The sequence below is a fragment of the Sinocyclocheilus anshuiensis genome, unplaced genomic scaffold (assembly GCF_001515605.1).
Source record: "Sinocyclocheilus anshuiensis isolate Anshui unplaced genomic scaffold, SAMN03320099.WGS_v1.1 scaffold513, whole genome shotgun sequence".
NCBI lineage: Eukaryota > Metazoa > Chordata > Actinopteri > Cypriniformes > Cyprinidae > Sinocyclocheilus > Sinocyclocheilus anshuiensis.
Window position 1 is genome coordinate 1161597 of NW_015537972.1, and position 11177 is coordinate 1172773.

The 11177-nt window shown below is 34.4% G+C and overlaps 2 protein-coding genes across 2 annotated transcripts in view; one reads left to right on the forward strand and one right to left on the reverse strand.

Annotated features, from left to right (window-relative positions):
* LOC107670603 (NACHT, LRR and PYD domains-containing protein 3-like) overlaps positions 1-418 on the forward strand; it is a 16759-nt gene extending 16341 nt beyond the window's left edge. Inside the window, exon 10 of the mRNA XM_016463249.1 lies at positions 411-418. Within this exon, the coding sequence (XP_016318735.1) occupies positions 411-418 (8 nt within the window). The remainder of the gene's footprint in view (positions 1-410) is intronic.
* A 2145-nt stretch (positions 419-2563) lies between these two features.
* The window catches only part of LOC107670486 (TPA-induced transmembrane protein-like), a 10226-nt gene continuing 1612 nt past the window's right edge, over positions 2564-11177 (reverse strand). Inside the window, exons 2-8 of the mRNA XM_016463105.1 lie at positions 9266-9346; positions 8824-8898; positions 8572-8707; positions 8169-8311; positions 3348-3418; positions 2994-3163; positions 2564-2757 (exon numbers count right to left, since the gene is read on the reverse strand). Of these exons, the coding sequence (XP_016318591.1) occupies positions 2750-2757; positions 2994-3163; positions 3348-3418; positions 8169-8311; positions 8572-8707; positions 8824-8898; positions 9266-9346 (684 nt within the window). The 3' untranslated portion in view covers positions 2564-2749. The remainder of the gene's footprint in view (positions 2758-2993; positions 3164-3347; positions 3419-8168; positions 8312-8571; positions 8708-8823; positions 8899-9265; positions 9347-11177) is intronic.

Below are 11177 nucleotides of genomic sequence, written 5' to 3' on the forward strand. Positions count from 1 at the left end.
ACTATATACAATATTTGCACCCCCCCCCCCCCACACACACACACACACACACAATAATAATAATATTCTAACTCTTACTGTATCAAAGTGACAAAGGAAAAGTTGTTTACAGTTGTTTACTGTCTAATACACAGTTGTTTACTGTCTAATACTCCATACAGTATGTTACTATCTGTGTCTTCTACTGTAGGACTCTCAGTATTTAGATGTCAGTCCATTTTTTTCAGGATCAGCTGATGGTGACTAAAGAGCTGCTACAGAGACGTCACAGTAACAATCAAGAGAAAATGAAAGCACAGTCATCTCTTTGTGGGACTGTTCTTTTGGTTTACATCATCAGATTTCCACAATCTAATACACTTGCTGAAATAACAGTGAATGAGCTGTAATTATTTTACTATGTGTTTTAGACTTTTAAAACGTTTAGGAGAAAGTAAAAATTTAAGAGAAGGTGAAAGAAATTTTGAGTTTCACCTTAGAGAAATGAAAGAGCTGGTTACATTCGAGATAAGAATTTATTGTTGGTATCACCAGCAGAGGGCAACAAAGATAATGCAAATTATTTCACCAAACATTTATGTCTGTAAAACATTTTAGTTTTTATTTACAGTGCATAAAAAGATTGCCCCATATTCATTCATGTACTGGTTTATTACCTTTCTCCCCTAACAGTTATCTATTCCTAAAAATAAAATTTTGCCTTTGCTTTTTTTAATAATGATTTTATTAGCATATGTGTTTAGCCCCTCAGTTTTTTGACATTTATGGGAACATAGAAATATAGAAATTAACTAGCATGGTTGTAAAAGTGTAATGTCCCTTAGCCATGGATAGACACAATCCATTCAGTGAGTACTTTGTAAACTGTTAACTCAAAATGAACTGTGATGTAACTGATAGTTTTGAACACTGATATAACCGATTTTAAATACAATTTTTCAATGACCAATTACGTGAGCTGTTATCCACATTCATTTTTATACACTACCAGTCAAAACTTTTTGAACAGTAAGACAGTAACATTTGTAAAATATATTAAAATAGAAAGCAGTTATTTTAAATAGTAAAAATATTTCACAATTTTACTGCTTTTGCTGTACAAATAAATGCAGGCTTTTATTATTTAAGATCTATACTCTTACTGTAAAATTTCACCTTTGAGCCTGTTTTATTTCTCCTAAGGACTTTGAGGAGACACCAATTTTTTAACAAATGACGTGTTGAAGCTGCTCCTAAGCTCACTAAATAGTATCTATATATATAGAGCAGAAGACAATCAAGAGCAAATACCAAAGTACTATTTTAATTTTGGATGATGTTTAACACGCACAGCTTATATAATTATAATATATTAGTTACAACTAATATATTATAATTCAATAAACAACAAATGTTTGGTAATGGCATTGCTTGGCAAGTAGTTGCCTATTTCTGGTAGCAGTACTGCCCCCTACTGGACACAAGACCAAAAAAATGCAGATTCTAATACTATGGATGCACTGGCACAAAAACTACATAAATACATACATACATACATTCAATCATTCAATTATAATAAATAAATTAACATCAACTACTGATGACAACACAGTCCAGCTGCCATTACAGGCCATGCCCCTCACAAATCAGCACTTACTGTTACAGTAGAATGAGTAATGGCCTGGTTATACAGTAGTTGATCCATCTGCAAGAGTGTGAAGGTGGTTGAATAAGAGTGAAATTGGCGTTCACATATGACGCATTTTATTTATTTAATTAAAAATGTTTTTAAAGCTGTTTTTAATGTCTAGGAATTATCCAATTGATAGATAGATGTTGTTTTTTTGTTGTTTTTTTGTAAAATTTACTTGTGAATGCTCTGTGAATTAGTCTTTCACGTTTGACTACTTGCAGTCTTAAGAATTACACACACTCAAAAAACTAAATTAATAAATAAACAAAAAAAGGTACAAAAGCTGTAACTGAGGTGGTGCCCTCTAAAAAGGTAAACTTTGTACCTTATCTATCAGGAAAAAAAAGTTCAGATCATCTGGATTATAATACAGATAATTTCTATTTTTCATGTAGAAATACAGTAAAATACTTCCATTATAACACATATTTATAGCACAATTTTTTATTTAAAAAATCTCACACGTACAAAGAATTGCTCCACATTGATTAAAAAATGGTCCAATGTTCAATCAACAGAGATCAATAAAAGTACAGTACACACTTATAGTATTATTATAAAAATTCATCCTGGAGCAACATGAAACTTAACATCATAACAACAGAACAGGTTTGGAAGTTCCATATTCAGTGTTTCGATAATCTTCTGAGACTCAAATTGTGACAAATGTAAACCTCCATATTTCTAAACAGTAGGCTACATCTATCTAGTCTAAACTATTATTATTATTATTATTATTATTAATAATAATAATAATAATGCAAAAAATCAGTTTTACTCTACTGTTTTCCATTAAGTGTTTTGAAAGTGTTAAATATCTAAAGTTATTTTTATATAAAGTGTGTAAAACATACTGTATGAACACTGACTTTTTTTTTAAGTGAACCCATAAAGACAGTTAATTATTAATGGTGGATAATTACTATATAATTATTATATATACTATATAAGAGATCTGTTAAAGAGTGCAGAAGGCAGTCAAATGAAATAATGTGATGTTTGGAATGTTTTGTTTTCTGATGAAGGGACCAGTGATTCAATTTAGATCATCCATCTTGTAATTCAGATTTTGCTTATTTATCCAGCTGAAAAGAAAAGCAAAAAAAAAAACAAGAAAATTATAGTCAACTCTACTAATAAAACAAAAAACAGATGTATTTTATATTTGGCAGTCCTGCATGCAAAGATTGTGTATCATTTCATATATAATTTCCATACTTTTTATTATTATCAATAATTGTTGTGAGTGTATTGATGACTTTTATTATTTATTTATAATTTATTATTCTTATTTTGTTAAAAAATATATATATCTCCTCACCTTCCATGTGGAGTGATGTCGGTATGATATAGAAAGGGTCTCCAGTGTCTCGATCATACAAGTGTTGGAGCAGCACATTTTTAACCATCTTTAGACTCAAAGTGTAGCGTATCAACTCCTCATGTTTTAAAGGCATCATGAACTGTAGCTTAAACTGGCCTGTAGTGTCCCTGTATGGAAACACAGCATTAAAATGTTATTTCAGTCAACTTTAACTTGATATAAATGAGATGTGTTTGTCTGGGTCGCAGCAAAAATGTGTGGACAAGGCTTAAAGGCACACTACGGTATGCACAAGCAAATAAACTGAAAAGAAGGCGTAAAATGTGACAGTGGAGTGTGAAATTGACTCACTGGAGATTGTTTATGGTGACATTGGAGAAGTACCGCTCCAATGCAGGAGAAGAACTGTAGACTCCTGTCAGCTGAGGGTTCATCATGGTGTATGGGAGAGACAGACATAGATTGACTGATTCATCCTACATGTACCTAGCAAAAAAAACAGTGTTTTTCCATTCTACTCCTGGATGTCTAGCTTATCTAACACACCTACTTACATCAGTCTACTTCTGAGCTCTGTTAAATCAGATGTGTAGATAAACAAAACATCTCAAATATGCAGTGCCCCCCAGGAACAGCACTGAGAGAGAGAGAGAGAGAGAGAGAGAGAGAGAGAGAGAAAGACTACCACTGTGAAAGCAGAAGTGCAAGTTGTGGCGCATCCCACTCAGGCTGGTTAGTTCACCCACAAAATGAACATTTTGTCATTATTTACTCACCCTCACCAAGAAGTACCAAACCTCTCTGACTTACTTTCTTCTGTGAATCACAAATGGTGTTTTGTTTTGTTTGTGTTTTTACAGAAACTCTTGATTTGTGCAATAGCTCTAAACAGTGATGATGTCCAATGAAAGCATTGTTCTTTTGAGTCAGATTCTTTGCCACGGAATAAAGAAAGTCATACAGGTTTGGAATGACATGAGGGTGAATAAATGACACCATGAGTGAATTTTTGGGTGAACTATTCCTTTAAGACAGATGTCCTTAATCACAATGATTCAAGGTTTTCTGGGGGTTTTGAAAGTTAGTTATTAGTTGTAATAGTCTATTGTAACTGCTGTTTTTCAAAAGATACAGTTCATACAAATACACATCAGGTACACTGTTAATATAATGTTCTGGGTTAGTACAAGTATGCTGTCTGTCTTTTGCTATTGCTAATAGACTCGTCCCTCTGTTTGAAAAAATGTATTCATGTCATTATGTTTACAGTACAGTAATGTATGCACTTTCAATAGAAGTCTAGGGGCAAGTCATTTCCTGTTTAAATGTGAACCATTTCAGAAGTACAGCCAAAACAAACCCTTTGTGTGAAAAACATGCTTAGCCCAGTCTGTGTAAAGTTACCATTAAAGTGATCAAGACAGTACAATGTTTAGGGCAATAGGGCCTTATTGTTTTTCTAAGGACTGCTAATAATTAATAAAAAAATGTTTTAACTCGGTCAACATGATCTGGTTTGGCTGTGGCGAGGCAACAAATTTATGGTGAAAAAGGTGTTCGTTGAAGGAGGCAAAGTTATAGCGCCACCAACTGGCAGCAGGAAGTGTGTCGTTTTCAAAAAGCTTTAAAGGGGACCTATTCTGCAAAAATCACTTTTATAAGGTGTTTTATAAGGTGTCACCCACTCATTTTTTTATAATCCGAATAAATTATAAACAGTCTCTCCAAACAAGCGGATTCAGATTCTCCCCAAGTACACGTCATCTTAGGGAAAAAGTTCCACCCATTTGTGACGCTCTCTGCCCTATTAGCATAAACACAGACCTGAGTGGGAAGCAGCAGTCTGCCATTACTGTTTTCTTGCTGTAGCTGATGGAGATATACAATTTCAGCGCTAAAGAGGCATTACAAGTGTTGTGTTTTGGGATGCACCAATTAACATACAGGTGGAGTCTCCATAGACTCCCTCTATCTGAGCTGCTGAGGACACTGTGGTTCAATTTCATTTTCGAAGGAAATATCCTGGAAAAAAATCGGTAAAATCCCCTATATGTTTAGGAATCAATACCAACACTTCATGCGCGAACGTCAGCTCCAGACAGAGTAAGTATCACACGTCATATTTTGTTTTCGAAATTGCCTTTCTGGAATAGGTTCTTGGCACTCTATAAGGCTAATGTTGCTAAAGCTACCATTATCTCTGCCCGTTTTCACTGATTCTGCCTTCACATGCTACCAGAATGATCGTAAATAGGAATGTGGTACTGTAGTTAAATATTGCATATGAAAGCAATGTGAAGTCGACCACTTGAATTTGCCGAGCTCATAATCACAAGTGGGACTTATATTTTACAAAGGCACCATAAGACCAGCTATGTCGTTATTTGTATCGCGCCGTGCTCCCCGTCTGTGTAATTCATAAATGCTAATTTATTATGCACAGTAATCAGATGACTGACTTTTAAAATTAGTGTTTTCTGTAAAGATAACAGGCTTGTACTAATAGTGGAATGTTTATTTGTATGACAGAGCATGAGAAATTGAAGCTCCACCCTCTTCAGAAAAGGGGGCCGGGAGCACCAGCTCATTTGCATTTTAAGGGACAAACACAAAAACGTTGCGTTTTGGCTCATACCCTAAAAGTGGCAATTTTAACAAGCTATAAAAAATAATCTGTGGGGTATTTTGAGCTAAAACCTCACGCACACACTCTGGGGACATCAGAGACTTATTTTACATATTGTAAAAAGGGGCATAAAAGGTCCCCTTTAAAATCAGCCTTTTATTTTTACCCGATTTGCTTCAAACTTCATCAGAGTAATGTCAAAACATGGCTGATGTAAAACTGCGAAGAGATTCTTGATTTCTTGAATACTGTTGCCATGGCAACACTTCAAACTGTAAATTGTTTCTTCTATATACTCCTTGAATTGCTGTCACTGTGATTTACACCAAACTTTCTCTACATGATGCCAAAATACTGACTAACCCTAACTGCGAACCTTTTTTGGATATCTCAAACAATGTTGCCATGAAAATTTATTAAAGTAACAGCAAGTTCTTCGTGTTCAAACACGTCAAAACATTTTTTACATATGGAGACCAAATCATTCTGAGGATACATGCATAGTTTCATGAATTTCTGCAAATTAAAAACTATCAGACATTTCAGCTGACAGACGAAGGCTGTAATACTAAGGTTGTCTACTAGATGGATGAGAAATAAAAAAGAAGGATAAGGATAAGATATTTTTAAGCCTGCTCCGATTCAATTAGTTTTCATGACAAATAAATGCACAAAATCAGTCAGTATAGTTTTAAATAATTATTTCACAACTGTTTGTAGACCATTAAATGTTAATTAAAATGTTAAATGCAAATTTAAGTTTTATATATCTGATTAATTTTGAAAACATATTTGTCAAATTGCCAGACATAATAAAATATGTTGCTGTGCATTAAAAATTATGAGACAATTTTATGCGTGTCTTTTAGGTTATTTAGTAAATGTTGACAGTTGTGCTACTGAATGGAAAGGAATAAATAATATTTAATATACCAAATGTAATACCTTTGATTAGCCAATGGTTTAGATTTCCTGTTTAAAATGTTAAAAGCTTTATCAGAGCTGCATCTTTCTTGCTATGAACTGATTTCATCCTCTTAGTTTAGTCTGGGCTTAACTTAATAGTAACAGTCGCAAATGTAATCTTTGATCCCTCCCTGTGTGTGTGTTTGTTTCACACTCGAGCAAGGGTAGACAAGTTCAGTCCTAGAGAGCCGCTGTCCTGCAGAGTTTTGCTCCAACTCTGAAAAACAAAAAAAACTCACCTGCCTATAGCCTTAGTAATCCTGAAGACATTGATTAGCTTGTGCTCAGGTTGAAGCTAAATTCATCAGGACAGTGGCTCTCTAGGACCGAAAACGGCGGTGCCACTCTGGACCCATCATCCCTGCTTGCAGCTATATATATGTATATATATATATACTGTATAGTGGTGGGCAAAATTATTAGAACACTGGTATTTTCACCAGCTAAAAATGGTTTTAAGTCAGTTATTTCTATCTTTTGCTGTAGCGACCTACCTGCAAAGCTGCCTGAAAAACTATGCGCAAATGCACCTAGGGCAAAAGCTGCTTTAAACGCAAAGGATGGTCACACCAAATGTTGATTTAATTTAGTTAATATTAATTTGCTAAAGAAAATATATTTGATCATTTTTGACAGCATCCTCATTTTACAGCATTTTTACACAAGTGCCTAAAACTTTTAATAGTGCTGTGGCTTTGCAGGTAGGTCTCTTGAGGCATCTTGGAGACATTGTCACAGTTCATCTGGATTTAGTCTGTCTCAGTTTGTTCTGTTTCTTCAAGTCATTCCAGACAGACTGGATGATGTTGAGATCAGATCTCTGTGTCAGACTTCTTGTGCAAACAAAAATCTAACTGGATTATTACAATTAAAGGCTAAATGAATGTTTGTTAATGTAAACTGATATTTCCTACTGACACACTACAGAAAAAGATAAAAATATTTGATTTAAAACAATTTTTTAGCCAGTGAAAATACTAGTGTTCTAATAATTTTGGCCACCATTGTGACACACACACATTATATATATATATATATATATATATAAATTAATTAATAATTGCATTAAATTGAGCAAACATGACATCAAAAATAACATTTACATAATCAAAAAAATATGTATATTTAAAAGAAATGCTTCCCTTTTGAATTCTACTCAAAGAATTCTGGAGGGGAAAAATTATCATAATTTCCACAAAAATATTAAGCAGCTGTTTTTACTGTTTTAAACATCGATAATAACAAAAAATGTTTCTTGAGCAGCAAATCAGGAGAAATGGCTGCTGAAAATTCAGCTTTCATCACAGCATTAAATTGTCCATGGAGTCTAGCTTGTACTAAATATGGAACATTCATTTAGTTTCAGATTCAGGATTAGTCAGGGAAATCATGTGAAAAAACAAAAAACATGGTGATTATTTATTCTTTAAATCCATGTTTATTTAAAAATAAATTCATGTCTCTGATTTCTTCAAACTTCGGAGTATGATATGTGTGTAGTTATGTAAAGCGTATCAATGGGTTTCTCAAACCTACTACACAGGTATCTATAATAACGGTCAGATCATTCTTGTTTTTACCTGCTGTTTCAGCTCTATCATAGTCTCTTCGTCCTGAGTGTCTGAATTTAAACTTTTAGCATCCAGCGTGAAATTCCCTCTGAAGAAGCGCGGCACCACAAATGATGATTTGTCATATTTTTCATCCTCATCGTCATGACCAACTTTAAAACACAGAGGGTTGCAAAACAACAATAAAATACAATCAGAATCTTACAAAGGTATTACGTAAGAAAGACGTAATTGTGTATTTAATGTGTAAAATAAAAATGTGTGTTTTGTGATAAACTTGACAGAAGGTGAAAGCTGAGCCTTTGTTTCCTATTAATAGTGCATAAAAACAGCAGAATATATAACAAATTGCAATAGTAACATTATCAATAGCATTCACATTAGACAAAGAATCTGAATGGAGCATTGGTACCTGCGCACACAATGATTGAGATCCCAATAACCAGAGCAATGGCAATAAAGATGATAAGTATCAATGTCCATAGTTTGAGTTTCCACACCACCACCTCATTCAGTTCTCTCTTGACTCTCCGCAGCTCCCTCTGCCACTGCAAACAAACAGAGGAACAAGGTTTTCTTACTGTACTTTAGTGATATTCAAAGCCAAGTCTGGATACAGAGAGCTGTTACTATTACAGTAAACATCTTTGTTTTTCAGATTTACCTTGGGTTGACTTAGAGAGTCAGTATCGACGCCTCCATCCACATGGAGGTGCTGTTCCCTATTGTCCTCAGCAACCTGAAAACACACAAATCCAGACTGACAGGTCAAACTAAACTAAAGGATCAGTTTGCTGCTTAAAATTCTGCACACAGTACAAGATGTCAGGGCACACATATAAAGTGGAGCTTACTTGAATAACAATGAGTGAAAACAATGTATCACATGTAGGTTATTTAAACAATTTCTGTATTTCTCAACCAGGTTTGCATATCTATTATTTGAGTCATTGCATATCAGGTTTCAGAGCAAGACAAAATGGAAGGAGCAGCTTATGTAGTTGAATGTATGTCAAAAATGGTTTTGTTTTGGCTCAAAACCATCATAGTTTTATTTAATCAGTTAATTTCTTCAGCCAATCAAAAGTTAGGAGTAAGGCATATACCTGTGTTGTTGATAGCAAAGGGGACTCTTCATTTCTCTCTGAACTGACGTGGCCTGAGCAAGCACCATTCCCTGGAATCACCTTTGAACATTTGTGAGAATTTATACAATATACACATACATTAAGAGAAAAACATTGCTCTGTACAGTTGCAGTATGGAAAGTATATTTTTAGACAACAGTCACTAACAAAAGAGTAAAAACATTAAAATGGTACAGGACAGGGGCAATGGAGAGGGCCCATAATAAAGAAAAGAAAAGATTCACATCTTTGAGATGTGCCAAGTGTGTTTTAAAAAGTGCTAAAAAAAAAGTAGTATTTAGTCATACTTTTTGTTTTGAAAAACATGGTGTAACCGATATGTAAAAAGTCACATTTTCAATTTTACAAATTTTCACCTTTAATATACATACAAGTATATGAAACATATATACATATACATACAGTTGTGCTCATAAGTTTACATACCCCTTGCAGAATGTGCAAAATGTTAATTGAAACAAAATAAGAGGGATTATGAAAATTTGTATTTAGTACTCTCCTGAATCAGCTATTTCACATAAAAGATGTTTACATATACTCCACAAGACAAAATAACAACTGAATTTATCAAAAATTACCCCATTCAAAAGTTTACATACCCTTGAATCTTAATACTATGTGTCATTTCCTGGATGACCCACAACTGTTTTTATATTTTGTGATAGTTGTTAACGAGTCCCTTGTATGTCCTGAGTAGTTCAACTGCCTGCTGTTCTTCAGAAAACTTCTCCAGCTCCTGCACATTCTTTCGTTTCCCAGCACCTTCTGCATATTTGAACCCATTGTATGATTTTGAAATCCATCTTTTAACACTGAGGACAATTGAGGGACTCATGCATAACTATTACAAAAGGTGAAAACATGTAGACTACTGATGCTCAAAACGGCAACACAATGCATTAAGGCCGGCCCGGCCACCTCGGTCACTGTGCCCCCTCACCTCTGGTGCCGTCTCCGTAGTGGGCGCCCTGATTTTAGTCGGTGAGGCAAGGTACTGCCCTGGGAAGGTTTCCCAGGCTGTTAAATACACAGATTAAAAGCGAAATGTTTTCATTTCGGTTCGTTCTTAGCAAAAAAATCATAATTTTTTCGTTCAGGTTATGCAGAGCGAAAAAAGAACGGTACTGCATTTAGAAAGAATTCTTATTAACTTTGCTATTATTCTTGAATTTTCAAACTAGTAACACTTTGCACTTTCGAATTATGCCTTTACTGTATTTTTGGTCAGACTATTTTATGTTTCAGCTGTTTGATCGCGCCGGCGCCTCCCGCACACTAAGCTACTGCATTCATTGGAAACAGCGCAGCCGTTCACCGTGCCGTTCGGCGTGAGACCCGCTCCACTGTGGCATATTTTTGCTCATTACGATATTTTTCCGTCGATACTGGAACGCGCGTGAACTACAAAGCCTATTTTACCTAATAAGGCTAATAGTTTAGCTTCAGCTACATCACGAATATGGACACATTTGGATTTGTGCCTGAGAGAGGTAAGCCCAACTTTACCTTACGTTTCTTTATAAATTAATTTGTTTTGGCATGTTTATTGCTAAGCATATATTATTATATACTGCAATTATATTTATCCATTAGAATTATATATTTTTAAATTCGTATTCTGTTCTGATACGGTTAAGTTTAAAGGATTTGTTGTAAAGTGAGGGGAACTAAATTATCCTATAGTGTTTGTAATGTTGGTACATTACAACATTATTAGGCCTGCTGTTATTATTTCTGAAAATGCAACTTATACGAGACGTATCTTTTTTTTTATTTTCCTCAAAAAAAATAAATATGTTATTGTGCTTTTAAAAGCATGCAGCAAACGAAAATATGCGATTAATCTGTTAATTTGTTACTGTGGGTTAAC